Source organism: Dermochelys coriacea, chromosome 6 (assembly GCF_009764565.3).
Source record: "Dermochelys coriacea isolate rDerCor1 chromosome 6, rDerCor1.pri.v4, whole genome shotgun sequence".
NCBI classification, from domain to species: domain Eukaryota; kingdom Metazoa; phylum Chordata; order Testudines; family Dermochelyidae; genus Dermochelys; species Dermochelys coriacea.
This window is the reverse complement of record NC_050073.1, coordinates 8,885,613-8,905,396: the sequence shown is the minus strand read 5'-3', so window position 1 is coordinate 8,905,396 and position 19,784 is coordinate 8,885,613. Positions and strand designations below refer to the sequence as shown.

General features: G+C 46.7%; 1 protein-coding gene across 7 annotated transcripts in view; it reads right to left on the bottom strand.

The window, feature by feature from the left end:
* KDM2A (lysine demethylase 2A) overlaps positions 1–19,784 on the bottom strand; it is an 85,370-nt gene that overhangs the window by 33,383 nt on the left and 32,203 nt on the right. For 5 of the 7 annotated variants that reach the window (XM_043516858.1, XM_043516859.1, XM_043516856.1 and 2 more), the window contains exons 4-10: positions 12,942–13,080; positions 11,011–11,089; positions 9,409–9,455; positions 8,795–8,973; positions 7,030–7,136; positions 5,712–5,805; positions 1,585–1,738 (exon numbers count right to left, since the gene is read on the bottom strand). In XM_043516858.1, the coding sequence (XP_043372793.1) occupies positions 1,585–1,738; positions 5,712–5,805; positions 7,030–7,136; positions 8,795–8,973; positions 9,409–9,455; positions 11,011–11,089; positions 12,942–13,080 (799 nt within the window). Of the gene's footprint in view, positions 1–1,584; positions 1,739–5,711; positions 5,806–7,029; positions 7,137–8,794; positions 8,974–9,408; positions 9,456–11,010; positions 11,090–12,941; positions 13,081–19,502; positions 19,608–19,784 lie in introns of all 7 variants that reach the window. The other 2 variants (XM_043516854.1, XM_043516857.1) reach the window with 1 other exon arrangement.

The window sequence follows — 19,784 nt, the reverse complement described above, 5'->3', positions numbered from 1 at the left end:
AAAAACCTCTCTCACTTGCTACTTATTTGTAATCTTTGCTTTCACTGAAGAGATGTTAGCTTTCCTCATCTCTCCAACCACCTCTTACAAACCAAGCCCGAGGCAAATTTCAGCAACAAATTTCACTGCAACAAGAGCCCTTTGAGGCAACTTAGATGCTAGGCATTATGAGCACAGTTGAAAAATCCTGACACAGTATTCTCCATTCCTTGTCCCAGGAGGAAGCTGCATATGGTAATTTATATGCTTTTATTAGTGAAGGCAGGCTAGTGTGTGCCTAGCATTTGGGACAAAGTAGTGGCTCGCAGATCCTGCAGCAGTTCCATAGCCTTGGACCAGCTCTTGAGAAAGCTCTCTTGCTCAAACAAGCTTTGATTTGCAGTAGACCATTCTATTTGCCAGCACAGCCTAGTTGACTGTTAATTTTCAAGACATACCCGACTCAAATTATCAAGAGTCTTGAAGAGAAGTGTTCAGACCTATAGATTTCCACAAGGATCAACTCAACTTTCTGCTCTATCTACCTTTTCTCTCCGAGTTCTCATCTTCACCTTCTCTAACACTTACTTGGATCATACTCAGCAATATGTTTAAGAACTCAACACCTTTCTATTTACCCTCTGCATGCCCTGGCAAAGTCAGCCTGAAGCTTTGTTTCAGCTCCCTTTAGCTGAATGTCCCAACGTCTCAAAGGACAGAAGGGTTTCTCTTGGACAGATGGACCAACCTCAAAACCCACTTCTCATTTACCTTCTCATCTGTTTAGAGCTCCCAAATGCTTCCACAGCTCCTAGCCCTTGAACCATCCTTGGTTATGAACTCCCTTTTGCCACATGTTTGTTCTACAAGTCACTACACAGTTAGCCCTCAAAGTCTCAAGATCCTCTGACCTTCACTCCTGCAACTCCCATCTCGATGTTTCCAGCTCTCCAGATTCCAGCATCTGCCGGATGCTGCTGCCACCTTCTCACACACAAAGCAGTGCAGTCACATTACTCATTTCCTAAATACACACACTCTCCTCCCCCCAGCTTTTGTTACAGGACACAGGTCAAAACTATCCTTATTTTAGGAATGTCCACGGAGTTATTATAGCCAACCACACACCCTCTCCCCTATTACCCTACCTTGCTTCCTCTATCAGGACTAGCTTCCATTTTGCACCTCCTACCAAGCACCTTCTCTTCAGCTTCTGCCATCCGGAAGAGCCTCTCTTTGTCCAGCTCATTTCAAATATTCAGCTGAACACATCTTTCTCCTCTGCCTCTTAATTACTGACCCCTGCTTTGTTATTTAGATTTAGTATCTATTTAACTTGGTGATCCATTATGGGAGTTTGTATGAAAGATGCTAGAGAGAACAGAAGTGTATCATATTTTCCTCTCTCACAGAGGCTTGCTATCCAGGAAATTCAGGGAGAAATCATCCTGCTCTGAACTGCCCAAATTTTATGGGCGTGTCCCCCAGAGATTCTTTCCCCCCACTGCCTCAGACTTCCTGACTCCTAGAACAGATCATATTCCTTTCAAAGACAAGGACAAATGCACACTTCCAGGGTTCTCCCCACCCCCCAACGCCTTATACCTGAGGGGATGACGAACGTGTAGCCCTGCTTGAGCTCAATTCGTTGACAGTCTGACACTTTGTCACCAAGAAAGATGTCCCCCTGTTTTCCTGACAACAGCCAATTCTCGTATAGCTCCAGGTTCTGGGTCGTTGGCGGGATCAGCCAGAAGATCTGCAAGGTTCATTGGGTAAAGATCCTTCAACAGTTGTCAACAAAACCCTCTTCACTCCTTTTCTATTATTTCTTTCAAGCACTAAACATCCAGCTCTTTCCATCCACAATAGGATCCATACATAAAGGATGGCTCTAACAGAACCATCAACAGGTATTCGGTTAGAGATACCAGCAACTAACAAGAGACTTCATGTCAGAATGACATGCTGAGTACTGCAAGCATCCAGGGTATGTGGAAATTTATCACCTTACAGGCAAACCAAAAAGACAAGAAATACAAAACCCAATGGAAATTCTAGATCCTTAGACACACACAAGATGTATAGCAATCTTTTCTGAAGTGCAGTTCTACTATTGAAAATGTCTAAGATTAGTCTCTTATTAGCCTCTGTGTACCCTACAGTATGGAAATACAGTAATTCCTCACTTAACATTGTAGTTATATTTCTGAAAAATGCTACTTTATGTGAAACTATGTTAAGCGAATCCAATTTCCCCGTAAGAATTAATGTAAATGGGGGGGGGTTGTTAGGTTCCAGGGAAATTTTTCCAAAATGGCTCATATTTTTGTGCACCTCTAACAAACAGCAAGTTGCCTGTTACAACTGAACATCTTGGGATGACTTGCAAAGGCAAAGATGAGAGTTGTGTACCTTTCAATGGCAGACGGATGCCTTAGCTGCCTTGGGTGTTAGAAGACCTTCCCCTTCCTGTACATGTCAAACTCCATAAAATGTAGTGCATAATTAAAATAGTGTTTACAAAAATCTATCACAAATCTTTGGCATCCATGACACAGAGGCCTCACCTAAACTAGAAAGGGTTAAAAACTCCCAGACGAGACAGCTTATACCAGCAAAAAAAAAAAAAAAAAAAAAAAAAAAAAAGGTGAGCAAACTACAGTCCATGGCTGGATTAGTTTTAAGCTGGCCCGCGAGCCACACCACATGGCTCAGCCCTGCTCCGGTGCTCCGGCTGGGGTGCAGTGTCAGGGGCTGCACCATTAGGCTCCTGGAAGCTGCAGAATGGTCCCACTCTGGCTCCTACGCACTCCAATGGCCCCCTACAGCGCTCCAATGGGAGCTGCAGGGGCAGTGCCTGCAGATGGGGCAGCATGCAGAGCCGCCTGGCTGTGCCTTCACATAGGAGCTGGAGAAGAGACATGCCACTGCTTCCGGGAGCCGCTTGAGGTAAGCGCTGCTCTGAGCCTGCACCCCTGAGCCTCTCCCCACGCCCCAACCCCCTGCCCCAGCCCTGATCGCCTTCTCACACTCCAAACCCCTCAATCCCAGTCCAGAACACCCTCCTGCATTCCAAACCTCTCATCCCCAAGCCCACCCCAGAGCCCACACCCCCAGCCGGAACCTGTACTCCTTCCTGCACCCCTGCCCCAGCCCTGATCCCCCTCCCGCCATGCGAACCCCTCGATCCCAGCCCAGAGCACCCTCCCACACCCCAAACTCCTCATCCCCAGCCCCACCCCAGAGCCCTCACCTCCTCCTGCATCCCAGCCCCAATTTTGTGAACATTCATGGCCCGCCATACAATTTCTATTCCCTAATGTGGCCCTCAGGCCAAGAAGTTTGCCCACCCTTGGCCTATACCAAATTCCCTGAATGCAGTAAGCTATACTGGCAAAAGAACATCATTCTTGCGGGAGTGCTGTAAGCAAGACACAAGGAACAATTCTTCCACTCTACTCTGCACTGGTAAGGCCTCAACTGGAACAGAGTGTCCAGTTCTGGGTGCCACATTTCAGGAAAGATGGATAAATTGGAGTAAGTCCCAAGGAGAGCAACAGAAACTATTAAAGATCTAGTAAACATGAGGAAAGATTGAAAAACCTGGGTTTATTTAGTCTGGTGAAGAGAAGATGGAGGGGGGAATATAATAGTTTTCAAGTACATAAAACTCTGTTACAAGGAGGAGGGTGAAAAATTGTTCTCGTTAACCTCAGAGAATGGGCTTAAATTGCAGCAAGGGAGGTTTAGGTTTCACATTAGGAAATATTTCCTGTAAGGATAGTTAAGCACTGGACAAAATTGCCTAGGAATCTTCTGGAATCTCCATCACTGGAGGTTTTTAAGAACAAGTTTGACAAACAGCTGTCTAGTTATTATTTGGTCCTGCCTTGAGTACAGAATCTTGGACTAGATGACCTATCAAGGTCCCTTCCAGTCTTTAAAACATGGAATAACAAAAGTGTAAGTCCTAGTGTAGACAGAGCAACATGGTATTTAACGTATCAGGCAGGGTGCTGGGCCAGACGGATCCTGGGTTTGCCCAGTCTGACAATTCCTACATGAACCCACAAGGATTCAGCACAAGAAGTTAACACATGTTAAGGATTAAGACCAGGCCTGAATCAAGACAAAAACAAAGTATAGTTTCAGGACCAAACCCCCCCCCCCCGCCAAAAAAACCCACCCCACACATTTAAAAACACTTTCTATGCAAGGAGATCTATCATGCTAGGAAAATGTAGCAAATCTGTGGCTGCTTACTACACATTATGCAAGAGACTGCAGGAGCTGGGGGGATCCAGCTCTCTTTCAGGTGTGTCTGATTTCATCAGATGATATCTTAAGTCTGGGGTTCCAGACCTACAATTCCTCTAGATACTGGTGTTCATGTGGTCAGAGCTCTGTGCATTTTACCAAAGACTACATCCTCTGTGATGGAGTATAGACCAGGGATGAGACAATGATGTTTGTACAGGGAAGAATGCTTTGAATAATCCAGGTTTTATACGCAGGAGTCCATGCGATGCCTATGCGTCTTTCAGATATCAATAGCCCAGGACGGCTTTTCAACATTGAGTTTATACATATAAAATTTTATGCACTGAAGTTTGTTTATGCTTTATAGTATATCTTGAAGATTATGCTTGGGTAGTTTCATTATTATTGTGTTGCCTTGTACCTTTAAGTGTTACAAAAAGCTAACATTCTTGTTAATAAAGACAGTTCAGTAGAACCTCAGAGTTACGAACACCATAGTTACGAATTGACCAGTCAACCATGCATCTCATATGGAACCGAAAGTATGCAATCAGGCAGCAGCAGAGACAAGAAAAAGCAAATATAGTATTGTGTTAAATGTAAACTACTAAAAAAATAAAGGGAAAGTTGAAATTTTTTTGACAAGGTAAGGAAACTGTTTCTGTGCTTGTTTTATTTAAATTAAGATGGTGAAAAGCAACATTCTTCTTTTGCATAGTGAAGTTTCAAAGCTGTATTAAGTCAATCAATGTTCAGTTGTAAACTTTTGAAAGAATGGCCATAACGTTTTGTACACAGAGTTGCAAACATTTCAGAGTTATGAATAACCTTCATTCCCAAGGTGTTTAACTTCTGAGGTTCTACTGTAATACAATATCAACAAATATGAACTACACAGAAGTCTAAACCAGTGGAAAGTCACATTAGGCTTTCAAAGACATCCCACAACCTTAACTGTAAATCATGAGAAGTCTATTATACAAAGCTGAGAGACTTAATGCTAACCAATCAGAGATGAGCCAGAGAAATTTGCATCCAAATCCATCCAAGGCTTGATGAAGTTTGACAGAGTTGGGTTCAGCTATAAAAAATGAACTAAAGCTGAGAAGCTCAGAGTTGGATACTAGTTCAAAGGTTTCATATTCAAACCCATCACCACCCATCCTGAGCTCTGATCCTTATACTTTTAACCCATGTGTTACTTTAAGGGTACCTGTTTGCAATTTAAGTTCTTTAGTCAGCTGCAGGTTTGAAAGCACTCCAGCTAGTCTTTAGGAACCCCAGATCAGCGTTCTGGGACCAGCAGAAGAGACTATCATTATGTCACACCCACCCTGGAACAGCATCCCAGTTTAGAGATCAGATCTCCCCTGAAGCACATGGCTTTGTAAGTTTAGCTCTACTCTGGTTGCTTTCTAAAGACCAACATAAAACATCTTTAGCAGTCCCCACAGGGGCTGCCCTCATACCTTTCCCCCTCGGTGGATGTGGTACCAAACGGAGGTGCCGCCAAAGTCCACATGGAAATCTGTGTAGCAGCCCTTAACACTCATCAGACAATACCTAGCCAGAGACAGGAAGAAGAGATGAGCAGGATGAAAGTGAGTAGCACATACCTCTGTTTTAAAGAGTCACTTGTGAAACCCCAACAGCTGTAGGGTGGCAAGGGGCAAGATGGGGTGGGCGGGCACAGGGACAAATAGTAGCGTTAGGCTCCAGGGAAATGCAGACGAAGCAGCAGTTCAGGCTAAATCAGGGGTTGGCAAACTTTTTGACCGTAGGGTCACATTGGGGTTGCGAAACTGTATGGGGGGCCGGGTAGGGTAGGCTGGGCTCCACAAACAGCCTGGCCCCTGCCCCCTCCCACTTCCCCCCCCTCAGAACCTCCAACCCATCCACCACCCCCGCTCCTTGTCCCCTGGACTATCCCCTCCCAGGACCCCTGCCCCTAACTGCCCCCTGGAACCCCACCCCCTATCCAACCCACCCTGCTCCCCATCCCTTGACCACCCCACCTCATCCAACTGCTCCCTGTTCCCCGACTGCCCCTTATTCAACCCCCCCCCCCCGCTCCCTTATGCCGCTCAGAGCAGCAGGAACTCGCAGCCACACCACCATGCTCCCCAGCAGGAGCAGTGGGCAAGAATGCTGGCAGCACAGCAAGCTGAGGCTGCGGGGGGGCGGGGTGGGGCAGCAGGGGAGGGGCTGGGGGCTAGCCTCCACGACTGGGAGCTCAAGGGCCAGGCAGGATGGGCCCATGGGCCATAGTTTTCCCACCTCTGGGCTAAATACTACAGTGATTCCTACCATTGCCAGCAATCTGTTGAGTTAATTTACATCAAGAAATTAAATAAACAGGAGGAGCTTTAGCCCAGACAGGAGAAGGAAGAGCTTCCCTCCTCATCTTCCTAAAAGCTCTGGGATTCTAAAAGATCACTTAAGTCTGTCATTGCCTAGTCTTGCTTGCTATGGCAGGACAGTAAATACTTGGCAACTTGTCCAATTCAACATGCTGTATTAGAATGACAAGCCATGCAAGTTTTACCAAATGCAATGAAGAAAGGAACATGTGCAACTGCCCAGAGGCTGGAGGAGTTAACAGCTCTGCTATTTTAACGATATATGCAGACAGTACCTGGGGGCAGGTATAGAGGGACACAGACTCCCACATCTCTCCTCAATACCAGGCTGCCTGCCACATTCAGTTTTCCTTGAATGATTGCCTCACCCCCTAGATTCACCAGAAGGAGAAGGAGCTGGGTACATGTGCTTCATGAGGTCACTTACTTTTGCACCTTGGGATACTGCATCTCCAGAATGGCATTTGTAGACTCTGTTTGACTCTCCTTTAGGTGTCTTGGCCACATGTTGTCGACCCAGTCGATCAAATCCACCTGCAACCAGAGAGGAATTAGGCCCAAGCCTCGGTAAGATGGTCCCTGGCTCTCTTCGCATGCTCGAGTATTTCTAGGAGGTCCTGTGGCCAATCTGACATCTGCAATGGCCAGGTAACAAACACAGGGCTACTAAAGTAGAAATACTATCTATGGCTGTAGTGAGACCGCCTCCCAGGTATGATCACAGTTGCAAGGATGAACAGGTGTCACAGTTCCTAGCCACTTTGCTGCACACTGCTACTTCAGGCTTGGGACTGGAATCCAGGATTTCATGCATTTCACAACTCTGCAGAATCCAGTGTGTAGATCACCCTTGCCACAGAACTGTGCTCTGAAATCTAACTTATTTAAACAAACTGCTGTAATTCTTATGGTTGCATAAGATACCTTCCAAATGTGAATGAAAAGTACATAATACAGCAGTGTCCGAGTCCGCAGAGAACCTGACACTATAGCTGAGGTATGAACCACTCTGCATTTATCTCAATGGGACCTTGTTCTTAGGTTTAAGAGTTAATTTAGTTGTCAAAATTCACTACTCCATTATATTAACAATATCCTGCTTGTGTGCTTCTCTCACATTCCCAACTGTTTTTTACACATTCTCAAGACACCCCCTGCCCCCCAATGCCTTTATCCAAGCTGCAGAAATCTCCAGCTCCCCTGCCCCCCACTGCAACCTCTACATAGCAATGTGCATTTGTAACACAAGATTCTGAAGCATAAATAATCTGAACACAGGGGATGCCGCCCTGTCTGGGTTATTTTCATATGTCATGCAACAGACGTAATACTTTGCAGCTTTGCTGGTATTCCCACCTTCCATTTGGCTGCTTGTGCTTTCACTAACAATGGGATTGAGGCTTCCTCCAAGATGCAGGAAGGGGTTCTACCAAGCTTCATAGCAGTTCAGTGCACACAACTGAATGCGGAAGCAGGCACTGATTGGAAGACGGCCACAGTCTTGTCAGGCAGTGGAACCAGCTTAACAGGATGAGGTTGGGAGTCAGTGACCCAGTCCATGGACTAAAACTTGGACTAGCCCAAATGTATCCTTTATTCAGACCTGAATGTGTTCTATCGTGTATCTGTACTTGAACGCCTTCCAGCAGAGCAGGTTACTCCGCTGTCTAGTTAACCATCCTCATTCATCGGAATGCATCCGATGAAGCGAGCTGTAGCTCACAAAAGCTTTTGCTCAAATAAATTTGTTAGTCTCTAAGGTGCCACAAGTACTCCTTTTCTTTTTGTCCTCTTTAGGAACGGCTTACATTTCTCTCACCTGCAGGCCATCACTCCTCACTGTGGCTTTGTCCCCGACCTGCCTCATTAGCTACAAATAATTCTGCCTCCACAATGACTGTCTTGAGGATTTAAATAGGATTACTGTGGCCTCCTCTGACAGACCAGCCTACCCATTCCTTTCTGCACTTCTCACCAGTTTAGCAAGGTCTGCAATGGCACAGGCGCTCAAAACTTACATATTGCTCCAGCTGCTCTTTGGGTTGGAGAAGCAGCAGCAATCCTATCTGACCCCATAAGTATTATAGGGAGGCCTCTGGCTGCTCTCTTCTTCAGTACGGAGGGGCCAGGCTCAGAGCTCTACATCTACCAAGATGAAAGGAAAAAGGGGAGACGACGACAACTTTACTGACCGTAGCAGGTCTCTGCACCAGGTTCTCCAGCCTTGTGTGACTGAACTCCAAGCTGATGACATTATACAATTTCTCCCGCTCCTCCTCTGGGGTCTCATAGTAGCGTGCCCACTGTGCCATGGACATCTCAATGTCCCTTTGCGTGTTCACATCCATGACATCCACCATCCGCCGGCTCCCTGCCAGAGCAAAACAGACATCACTGCTGTGCACAAGGGCCCACTAAGAACAGACAAGCCAGGGCACAAGAGGACAGCCCCTTTCTGAGGGATGAACTTGTTAGCCCCACCCATCTATGTGTAAGGCCAATCCCTCTCCTGCAGGAGTACACCTAGGCCCTCATCCACGCCAGGGCAACCAGAAGCTGTTTAGAGTTTCCTGAACAAAGCCCATGGCTCAGCTACTCCTGGTCACAGATTAGATTCCTTCTCAGGCAGTAAAAATCCTTGATTATTTGGACTGGAGGGGCTGTTAGAGCCCAGCTAACAATGTGCTAAGGGAGCCATAAAGTTGTAGCTCATGGATTCAACAGCCTGAACTACTACTCCCACCCCTTCTGAAAGTCACCGCGGCCAGTTACTACCATGCCACAAGGCAGCAGGAGAGACACTTACCTACATACAGTCGCACGTCATTCACACTGAAGTCAGGATCTGGCATCCTGCAAGACAGACGACACTTAACTAAAACAAACTAGGGTCTCCGCCACAGGCCTCTCCCCCTGTAGCCCTTGGCTTCATAGAGGCATCTCAAAGGCTCCATCCCTCCACAATTGCCTTCCTCTCCCCTTTAGAATGCTACACGCTTCCCCCTCCCTCTTTGAGGGCAGCCAAGAGAGCCATGATAGTAGCACACAAACCGATGTGTGCAAACAGATTCTTCTGCAAACAATAAATCCACTCAGGTGCCTCAACAGACAAATGCTGGGCACAACTGTCACAAGGGGAGTAGTGGTAGTTTAGGAATAGGAGAAATTGTCACCAGCAAGTACATGCATTGTATAGTGGCTCTAGGAAAAGGTCAGCCTATACTTGAGAATCACTGGGCATGTCTACACTATAGACACTAGCCGCACAGCTCCACTTATGCCACTGTCACATAGATGCTTCCTATAGCAACCCAAGGGGTTTTCCAGGTGATGTACATAATCTGTCTCCCAGAGAGGCAGCAGCTAGATTGACAGAAGAATTCTGCCGTTAACCTAGGGGTTAGGTTGGCTTAACTACAGTGCTTAGAGGTGTGATTTTTTTCATACCCCTGAGTAACGTAACTAGGTCAAACTGCAGCAGCCGAGCCCTGGGCCCTTTAAAGCATCGCCAGAGCCCTGCCGCCACTACCCCAGGGGCTCCAGCAGAGGGGCTCAGGCAACGCTTTAAAGGGCCCAGGGTGGGGCCCCTGGGGTAGCGGCAGCAGGGCTCCAGCAGTGATTTAAAGGGCCAGGAGCTCCAGCCGCTGTGGGGAGCCCCAGGCCCTTTAATGCGCCAGCCTGGGGAAGGCAGTCCAATATGGCGTACTGGCTCTTGCCGGTACAGCGTACCGGTTTACTTTCACCTCTGGGTAATTCCCTCCACCCAAGTCAGGAAAGAGCCATACCCAAGGAACCTACCAGAGCTGAGAGCAGGACATTTGAACCCCACTAAGGGAGAGCCAAACCCAAGACCTATAGTGTGCTCGTTATCATATTCTGAATGGTCCTAAGCTATCGACTGGCCTCTCCCTTTAGCAACTCAGGCAGGCAAGAGCATCTTCACTCCACTGATTAAGCCATTCTTGTAACTCTCGCCCAACTCATACTCTCTCAGACAAGGCTCATAAGCCAAGCTACTGTCTTCATTCTGTGCTGATACAGAGCCTCGCACAATGTGGTCTGGCCCACAACTGGGGATCCTAGGCACTGCAGTGATACAAATAAAACCACCACCCCAGATGGGCATCCAGTTAGAATGGGCACGCATGTCAAAAGCACGGTAAAAACAAGTTGGACACCGCACTGGGGCAGCTACCAGAATCTTCTTTCCCAGCGTTGGATGTGTGGGGGACAGTGGGACTAGATTCTGAACTGGGCACTTTTAGGAGAGCATCCACAGAAAACAACTTAGAATAGAAAGACCACCCTCAGATGGAAAGGCCCCGTCAGACTGCTAGGTTATTTCTCTAGTACAGTCAGCGGCCAGCTAGGCTAGAGTCACCCATCCTTCCCTATCCTCAACACTTACTTTATTCCAAGCCCATCGGAGTTCTTGAAAATCAGAGGGTCTCTCAGGCCACCCCGCTGGATGTACTCAACATTGAAGTCTGTCATGAGGTGAGAGAGAAGAGGGGATGTATTAAGGGGAGGTTGCCAGCCACAGAGATACTGGGGATATTAACCAGGGAAGGGGCAGGTAGCATGAGGAGTGGAAAGAAGAACTGGGTTTAGCCATCCTCTCCAACAGAATTTAATCTCCAGGCACTATTCTAATCAGCTGTAGGCAGCCTGCCATAAGCACAGGCCAGACAGGCACAAGCAGGGCAGGGCATGTGGGGTCTTATAGCTGAGTCAGACAAACAGGAAAATAGAGTTTATCATTTTCCAAACAAATTCAGTCAAGCAAAAGAGGCCTTAAAGAAACCAGTTAGACTTCTTCCCCCCCTGAGGGCTCTGCATCTAGAGCCTAGCTCACATGAGCTGAGTGAGGATCAGGGATCCTAGTTTTCCATGATTAAAAACCCACCAAAATTCTCTGATAAAAGACACAAAAGTCCATGTTTTTCCATGATTAAAATGAAATGCTGAACTTAGTTTCCTTAGCCACAATATATTTAGGTATCAGTTGAACACAAGCTTTTATTGATGTATTTAAAATTTTTAAGCTGACAGCCCGAATCCCGCCCATTCTCCTGATTATCTGAATTTGATTATCCGATCTGGCTCTGGTCCCAGTTAGATCAGATAACTGGAGTTCCACTATATATGTTTTTATTTTTTCACAAAATGTGAAAATTAAAGATTCTCTGTAAAAATGCAAATCCAACATTTTCCCACAGCAAACCGATTTCTAGGATCCCCAGTGATCATAGGTAAGGCTAAGATTTTGTCATGGTTATTTTTAGTAAAATCACGGACAGGTCAGGGGCAATAAACAAAAATTTGCGGAAGCCATGACCTGTCTGTGACTTTTGCTGTTGCAGCTCCATGGTTTCCCCTGCCACTGGGTAGCTGGGAGCTGTGGGGTTCCTCTCCCCCCACCTCCCCGCAAGGCTGTCCCCAGTCACTGGAACCCTGAGGAGGCTGTCACCTGTCGCTGGAACCCTGCGGGGGGACCCTGAAGAGGCTGTTGCCTGATCCCTGCCGGGGCCCACACTGGCTGCCAGCTCCTGGGGCTGAAGCGGAAAATGTCACAGAGGTCTCTGGAAGTCATGGTTTGTGACTTCGTGACCTCTGTGACAATAACGTAGCCTTAATTATTGGTGTCACATGCAAGCTTATATTTGCCCCTCACTCTCCCTTTACCCCACCCCACCCGGGTATGCAAAATTAGGGACCTGGCTCTACTCTTACTCAGTATGTTTCAGGTAGAGGTTTGCTAGGGAGCAGCTTCAAAAAGCCATTCTTAGGAATGGACTCCCAGCTGCTGGCTCATTAGCCAGAGAGCTGTGTGGGGTAGAGCTGAGATTTCACTTAGCATGTTCCATTCCATGCCACTTAACAGTAGCTACAGGAGGGCTTTTTTGCAGCGGTGGGGCAGAAAAGCCACATTTACTCTGCTGCATGTGCTAGGAAAGCAGAGCAGCTCAGAGAGGAGAAAGAATCAAAACAGAAAGGGTGAAGGGAGGAGCTGGAAAATATAAATAGAGGCAAATCTCTGGATTTAAATACCAGTAGTTGTGTCACCACTGATCCAACTGGTAGCTAAAGAACTCAGCAGTGAGTTTTGTCCTCTATGGCCCTAAGCACTCAGGGGGGGGGGGGGGAGGAAGAGCTCCTCTCCTCCCAGAGATTATATACATGACCTACTAGAGAAGAGGTTCTCCTCCCTCACACAGGAACAAGGACTGTGGAGGACACACAATGACAGACAGTTTGTTCACAGGGGCACTTTTCCCCAGTATTTCTCTCTAGGAACTTTGCAATAGTATGGGTGTGGGCAGCAGAGGGGACACAGACCTTTGCCTTCCATAAAGAGGACGAAGTTGGCATTGAATTTGTTGGTGGAGAGTTTCTCCTCCAGGTCAAATGTCCTCTTTCCTTCAATTTCATCATCCGAGATGCCATCATCTTCATAGCGCCGCCTCATTGTGCCACGCTGTGGAGAGAACGAAGAGGAGGATGAGAACAGCTGTAGACGTGCCAAGCACCCAGCTGACTTCCTTTTCCAACTGTCACAATAACCCCAAATTAGACACCTTGCTTGAAGATGCTTTCCAGATTCACTTAAAAAAAAAATCTAGCCTGTGTTTTCAGAGGGCCTCACATCACCTGATTGGTATTACATTGGAAATGAGCACCCACCCTCTCAGAAAGGAGGAACAGCTATGTTAGCATGTCAACATGTCATCCCGGTATTATTCTGGGATATCTATCACTGGCTCACTGGTGCACACATTTATTACCCAGTTCCTTTTGCTCAGGGAAAATCATCAGCTATTGTGGTCAGTTCCCTGGATGCAGGTCATGCAACAGCAAGAACAGATAAGCAGTCTCTGCCCCCACTACCAGAAAGCACACAGCTGTAACTCCATATTTGTTCCCCCTGTTGCCTATAAACTCCCGCACTTTAGGCAAGATGGGGGACAGATGGGATTAGAATCTTCACTGGCCCCAAGTGTTGACCACACCTCAACTCACAAGGAAGGGATGGGAGAGTGGTTCATGTGCTGTGAGGCTAGTGCCCCCCAGTCTTTGCCAATTTTCACCAAGAACATTAGCTGGGCTTTACAAGCTCATCAATATTTTGTATTGAGATGGGAAACAGAATTTTGTCTTTTGTACATTTAGGTTCCAGCACGTCTACCATGTTATTGATTAAAACGTGCCTGAATTCTGTATGCCCAATGTAATCTTCAACCTTGTTGGCACAAAAAAGTAGTAACAGACAGGGAATCATAGAATCATAGAACCATAGAATATCAGGGTTGGAAGGGACCCCAGAAGGTCATCTAGTCCAACCCCCTGCTCAAAGCAGGACCAAGTCCCAGTTAAATCATCCTAGCCAGGGCTTTGTCAAGCCTGACCTTAAAAACCTCTAAGGAAGGAGATTCTACCACCTCCCTAGGTAACGCATTCCAGTGTTTCACCACCCTCTTAGTGAAAAAGTTTTTCCTAATATCCAATCTAAACCTCCCCCATTGCAACTTGAGACCATTACTCCTCGTTCTGTCATCTGCTACCATTGAGAACAGTCTAGAGCCATCCTCTTTGAAACCCCCTTTCAGGTAGTTGAAAGCAGCTATCAAATCCCCCCTCATTCTTCTCTTCTGCAGACTAAACAATCCCAGCTCCCTCAGCCTCTCCTCGTAAGTCATGTGCTCTAGACCCCTAATCATTTTTGTTGCCCTTCGCTGTACTCTTTCCAATTTATCCACATCCTTCTTGTAGTGTGGGGCCCAAAACTGGACACAGTACTCCAGATGAGGCCTCACCAGTGTCGAATAGAGGGGAACGATCACGTCCCTCGATCTGCTCGCTATGCCCCTACTTATACATCCCAAAATGCCATTGGCCTTCTTGGCAACAAGGGCACACTGCTGACTCATATCCAGCTTCTCGTCCACTGTCACCCCTAGGTCCTTTTCCGCAGAACTGCTGCCGAGCCATTCGGTCCCTAGTCTGTAGCGGTGCATTGGATTCTTCCATCCTAAGTGCAGGACCCTGCACTTATCCTTATTGAACCTCATTAGATTTCTTTTGGCCCAATCTTCCAATTTGTCTAGGTCCTTCTGTATCCTATCCCTCCCCTCCAGCGTATCTACCACTCCTCCCAGTTTAGTATCATCCGCAAATTTGCTGAGAGTGCAATCCACACCATCCTCCAGATCATTTATGAAGATATTGAACAAAACGGGCCCCAGGACCGACCCCTGGGGCACTCCACTTGACACCGGCTGCCAACTAGACATGGAGCCATTGATCACTACCCGTTGAGCCCGACAATCTAGCCAGCTTTCTACCCACCTTATAGTGCATTCATCCAGCCCATACTTCCTTAACTTGCTGACAAGAATGCTGTGGGAGACCGTGTCAAAAGCTTTGCTAAAGTCAAGAAACAATACATCCACTGCTTTCCCTTCATCCACAGAACCAGTAATCTCATCATAAAAGGCGATTAGATTAGTCAGGCATGACCTTCCCTTGGTGAATCCATGCTGACTGTTCCTGATCACTTTCCTCTCCTCTAAGTGCTTCAGGATTGATTCTTTGAGGACCTGCTCCATGATTTTTCCAGGGACTGAGGTGAGGCTGACCGGCCTGTAGTTCCCAGGATCCTCCTTCTTCCCTTTTTTAAAGATGGGCACTACATTAGCCTTTTTCCAGTCATCCGGGACTTCCCCCGTTCGCCACGAGTTTTCAAAGATAATGGCCAAGGGCTCTGCAATCACAGCCGCCAATTCCCTCAGCACTCTCGGATGCAATTCGTCCGGCCCCATGGACTTGTGCACGTCCAGCTTTTCTAAATAGTCCCTAACCACCTCTATCTCTACAGAGGGCTGGCCATCTCTTCCCCATTTTGTGATGCCCAGCACAGCAGTCTGGGAGCTGACCTTGTTAGTGAAAACAGAGGCAAAAAAAGCATTGAGTACATTAGCTTTTTCCACATCCTCTGTCACTAGCTTGCCTCCCTCATTCAGTAAGGGGCCCACACTTTCCTTGGCTTTCTTCTTGTTGCCAACATACCTGAAGAAACCCTTCTTGTTACTCTTGACATCTCTTGCTAGCTGCAGCTCCAGGTGCGATTTGGCCCTCCTGATATCTTTCCTACATGCCCGAGCAATATTTTTATACTCTTCCCTGGTCATATGTCCAACCTTCCACTTCTTGTAAGCTTCTTTTTTATGTTTAAGATCCGCTAAGATTTCACCATTAAGCCAAGCTGGTCGCCTGCCATATTTACTATTCTTTCGACTCATCGGGATGGTTTGTCCCTGTAACCTCAACAGGGATTCCTTGAAATACAGCCAGCTCTCCTGGACTCCCTTCCCTTTCATGTTAGTCCCCCAGGGGATCCTGGCCATCTGTTCCCTGAGGGAGTCAAAGTCTGCTTTCCTGAAGTCCAGGGTCCGTATCCTGCTGCTTACCTTTCTTCCCTGCGTCAGGATCCTGAACTCAACCAACTCATGGTCACTGCCTCCCAGATTCCCATCCACTTTTGCTTCCCCCACTAATTCTACCCGGTTTGTGAGCAGCAGGTCAAGAAAAGCGCTCCCCCTAGTTGGCTCCCCTAGCACTTGCACCAGGAAATTGTCCCCTACGCTTTCCAAAAACTTCCTGGATTGTCTATGCACCGCTGTATTGCTCTCCCAGCAGATATCAGGAAAATTAAAGTCACCCATGAGAATCAGGGCATGCGATCTAGTAGCTTCCGTGAGTTGCCGGAAGAAAGCCTCATCCACCTCATCCCCCTGGTCCGGTGGTCTATAGCAGACTCCCACCATGACATCACTCTTGTTGCACACACTTCTAAACTTAATCCAGAGACACTCAGGTTTTTCCACAGTTTCGTACCGGAGCTCTGAGCAGTCATACTGCTCCCTTACATACAGTGCTACTCCCCCACCTTTTCTGCCCTGCCTGTCCTTCCTGAACAGTTTATAACCATCCATGACTGTACTCCAGTCATGTGAGTTATCCCACCAAGTCTCTGTTATTCCAATCACGTCATAATTCCTTGACATCACCAGGACCTCCAGTTCTCCCTGCTTGTTTCCAAGGCTTTGTGCATTTGTATATAAGCACTTGAGATAACCTGTTGATCGCCCCTCATTCCCAGTATGAGGCAGGAGCCCTCCCCTCACTCAGGGAATAGGGGATACCAGTATAAAGATGCTTCTGAGACCACAGTGCTCTGCAAGCAGGTTTATAGCACTTGGAGCAAAGGAAGTGGGATAGGTGGCAGGTGTTGAGGCTCATCCATAGGCCCTCTCTACAGGTTCAGATCTGAATCTCCACCCCAGCCAAGTGAGCTGGGAAATGAGGGAGTAAAAGCAGCAACTTGCATGGGAAGAGCAAATCCCAGGAGACACAAATCCCCCAGCAGGAGGCACTACCACCTCTGGACATAGAGATGATGATCAGAATAACTAGCTTAGATTCTGGACTCAATTTGCCATTTGAATTGACCTCCTTCCCCATCCTTCACACTCTCTCTGCTGCCAGCTTCACTCTCCCCAGATCCCATGATGCATTATAAAGCCAGATCACAAACACAAAACCAGAACATTTAAAGAAGCTACAATTAACTTGCCAACCATCACCCTGATCACTGTACGGTGTATCTTTCATCCTTATCGTCCTTCAGTCTTGTCTATTTAGACAATGCTCTTTGGTACAAGGAGAATCTTAAGGCCATATTCACATGAGAAAGTTGCACTGGTTTAGCTTAAGGTGCACTTCTTAAACCAATTTGGCTAAAATGATGCAAAAGGATGTGGTTTAAGAGTGGATTACAGTAAAAGCTTTGTTATTCAGCATGTTGGGGGAATGGGGGGATGCAGTAACTCAAAAATTCCAGTTAACTAAAAGGGAGGGAGTTTGGGTGTGGGAGGAGACTTGGGGCTGGGGTGCAGGAGGGAATGTGGGACACTGGCTCTGGGAGGGGGCTTGGGGTAGGGGGTGGGGTATGGGAGGGGTTTCAGGGTGCCAGATCCAAGCGGCACTCACCTCAGGTAGCTCCTTGAAAGCGGTGACATATCTCTGCTGCTCCTAAGCGGAGGCACAGCCAGGCAGCTCTGCACACTGTCTCCACCTGCAAGCGTCGCCCCGCAATTCCCATTGGTCGCGATTCCCTGCCAATGGGAGCTGCAGAGCCAGTGCTCAGGGCAGAGCGGGGGCAGCACAAAGAGTCCACATGGCCATTCCTCTGCCTAGGAGCAGCAGGGACATGTCACTTCCACACAGCCATGCAGAATGCCTGTTGGCCCCAGACCAACCAGACTTTTAATGGCCCGGTCAGCAGTGCTGACCAGAGCTGCAAGGGTTCCTTTTCGACCGGTCATTCTGGTCAAAAACTGGACACCTGACAACCCTATTGAAGATCAAAAATGCCGATTTATAGAGTTTTCTGCTTGGTAAACTGCCAGATAACACTTAACTGTATTTTGACTACCTCAACTTGCAAGTAATTTACAAGTTTGATCTAACAGCATCTTCAAAATCACCGATCAATTTATAAAGTATTTTCTACCATCCAGCCAGAGAAATTTACCCACTGATAACACCTCATTAACTGAGCTTCGCTTTCATGAAAGCCAACACAGTTTGAACAATAAGGTTGGAGCCACCTTATCAGCAAGACATGCAACAACATGCAAATTATGAATGATGGTTTTAAAAATTACCTAGCTAAATATTCTACAACAATTTTTTTGGTTTTCAAACTTGTTTGCATAGTTTGTTGATGGTTAAGCGTTCAACTCCAGTGAAAGGTAATGTCAGTCTGAGAAGCCACATTTCAAGAACAGATTGCAAACATGAATAGTATTCTTAATTCAACAAAAGTTTGTTTTTTAATAAAATACAGTAAGATAAAGCTAGTTTACATTTAAGGCCATCTTAGGACAAATTAAGACTTTAGGAAGTCTATTTTTATTATATAGTTAACAGTGTACAAACATGGCCAAATTATGGTCTCAATACTAACAGTTATAAATGAAGATTTCATATTGAATAATTTTAATGTGGCAGTTTCAGAGCCATATTTTGCACACTAGCCACTGGGAATAGCACTTACTATTATTAGCCCCAGTAAGAATACTCTCAGTAGTTCTGCTATTGTTTTTAATAATAATACACCTAGATGTATTTGTAGGACAAGACCAATAGGCTCAATTCCCAATCTCATTGTTGGATTCTTGATCACCTGAAATCTTTAAAAGGCCGGGTATCTTTCCAAGAGATATGCTATACGTCAACAGAAGCTATGAGCTTAATGCAGATGTTAATGGGTGAGCTTCTAAGGCCTATGTTATACAGATCAGACTAGATGATCATAATTGACCCTTCCGGCCTTAACGTTTTTTTTTTTTTGGTCATCCACACATACCTAACAGTTAAACACAGCAATTAAGAGTTTAATTCTATGCAACTTTGGTCCAGAATTTTGAGCTGTAGTGGTACAACATCTGTGGTCTTAAGTTCAAGGCTTGGTAACCAACAGCATTTCAGGAGGCAAGAAACATTAGTGCCCGTATGCTGATTCAGGAAAGGTTTGTTTCAAGCCTAGATCTTCTGATCACACTAGCAGTTAATGTACTTTAGGAAGTTGTGCACCAGTGTAGCTGTACCACAGCTGAAAAAACAGGTAAGAAGCTCCTTAGTGAAGTTAAGGCCAGAGCTACACTACTGCACAGCAAAGTGCTGTGCTTTTTGCGTAAGTCTTCAAATATTTAGAAATGCAAATCTCCTGTAAGTGAGAAGCCCTGTGATCCCACCTCCCAGCTGCAGTAAGCCTCCCATCAGGAGGGAATGCTAGGATTTGACAGGAGTCAGAAGAAGCAATAGTGACTGGCTTACCACATTGTTCATTGCAAGATGCACACTTGCAGCGTGCCACCTCCTGCAAGATGGGAGTGAAAGAGACCAGCTCCTTTTAACCCCTTGGGATCTGGCTCTTGTCCCCTGGGAGGGTCAAAAAGAGGAAAGCCCCAGATCAAGAAGTGAAGCATATCCTAGTCTGTAACTGTATCACTGGAAAACAAGTTGAGACTATACACCCTCCCCATCTCCAGTGCACATATGATACATTTCTACAATGTAAGTCTGGATCCTGCCACTGAATCAGGACTGGCACAGCAT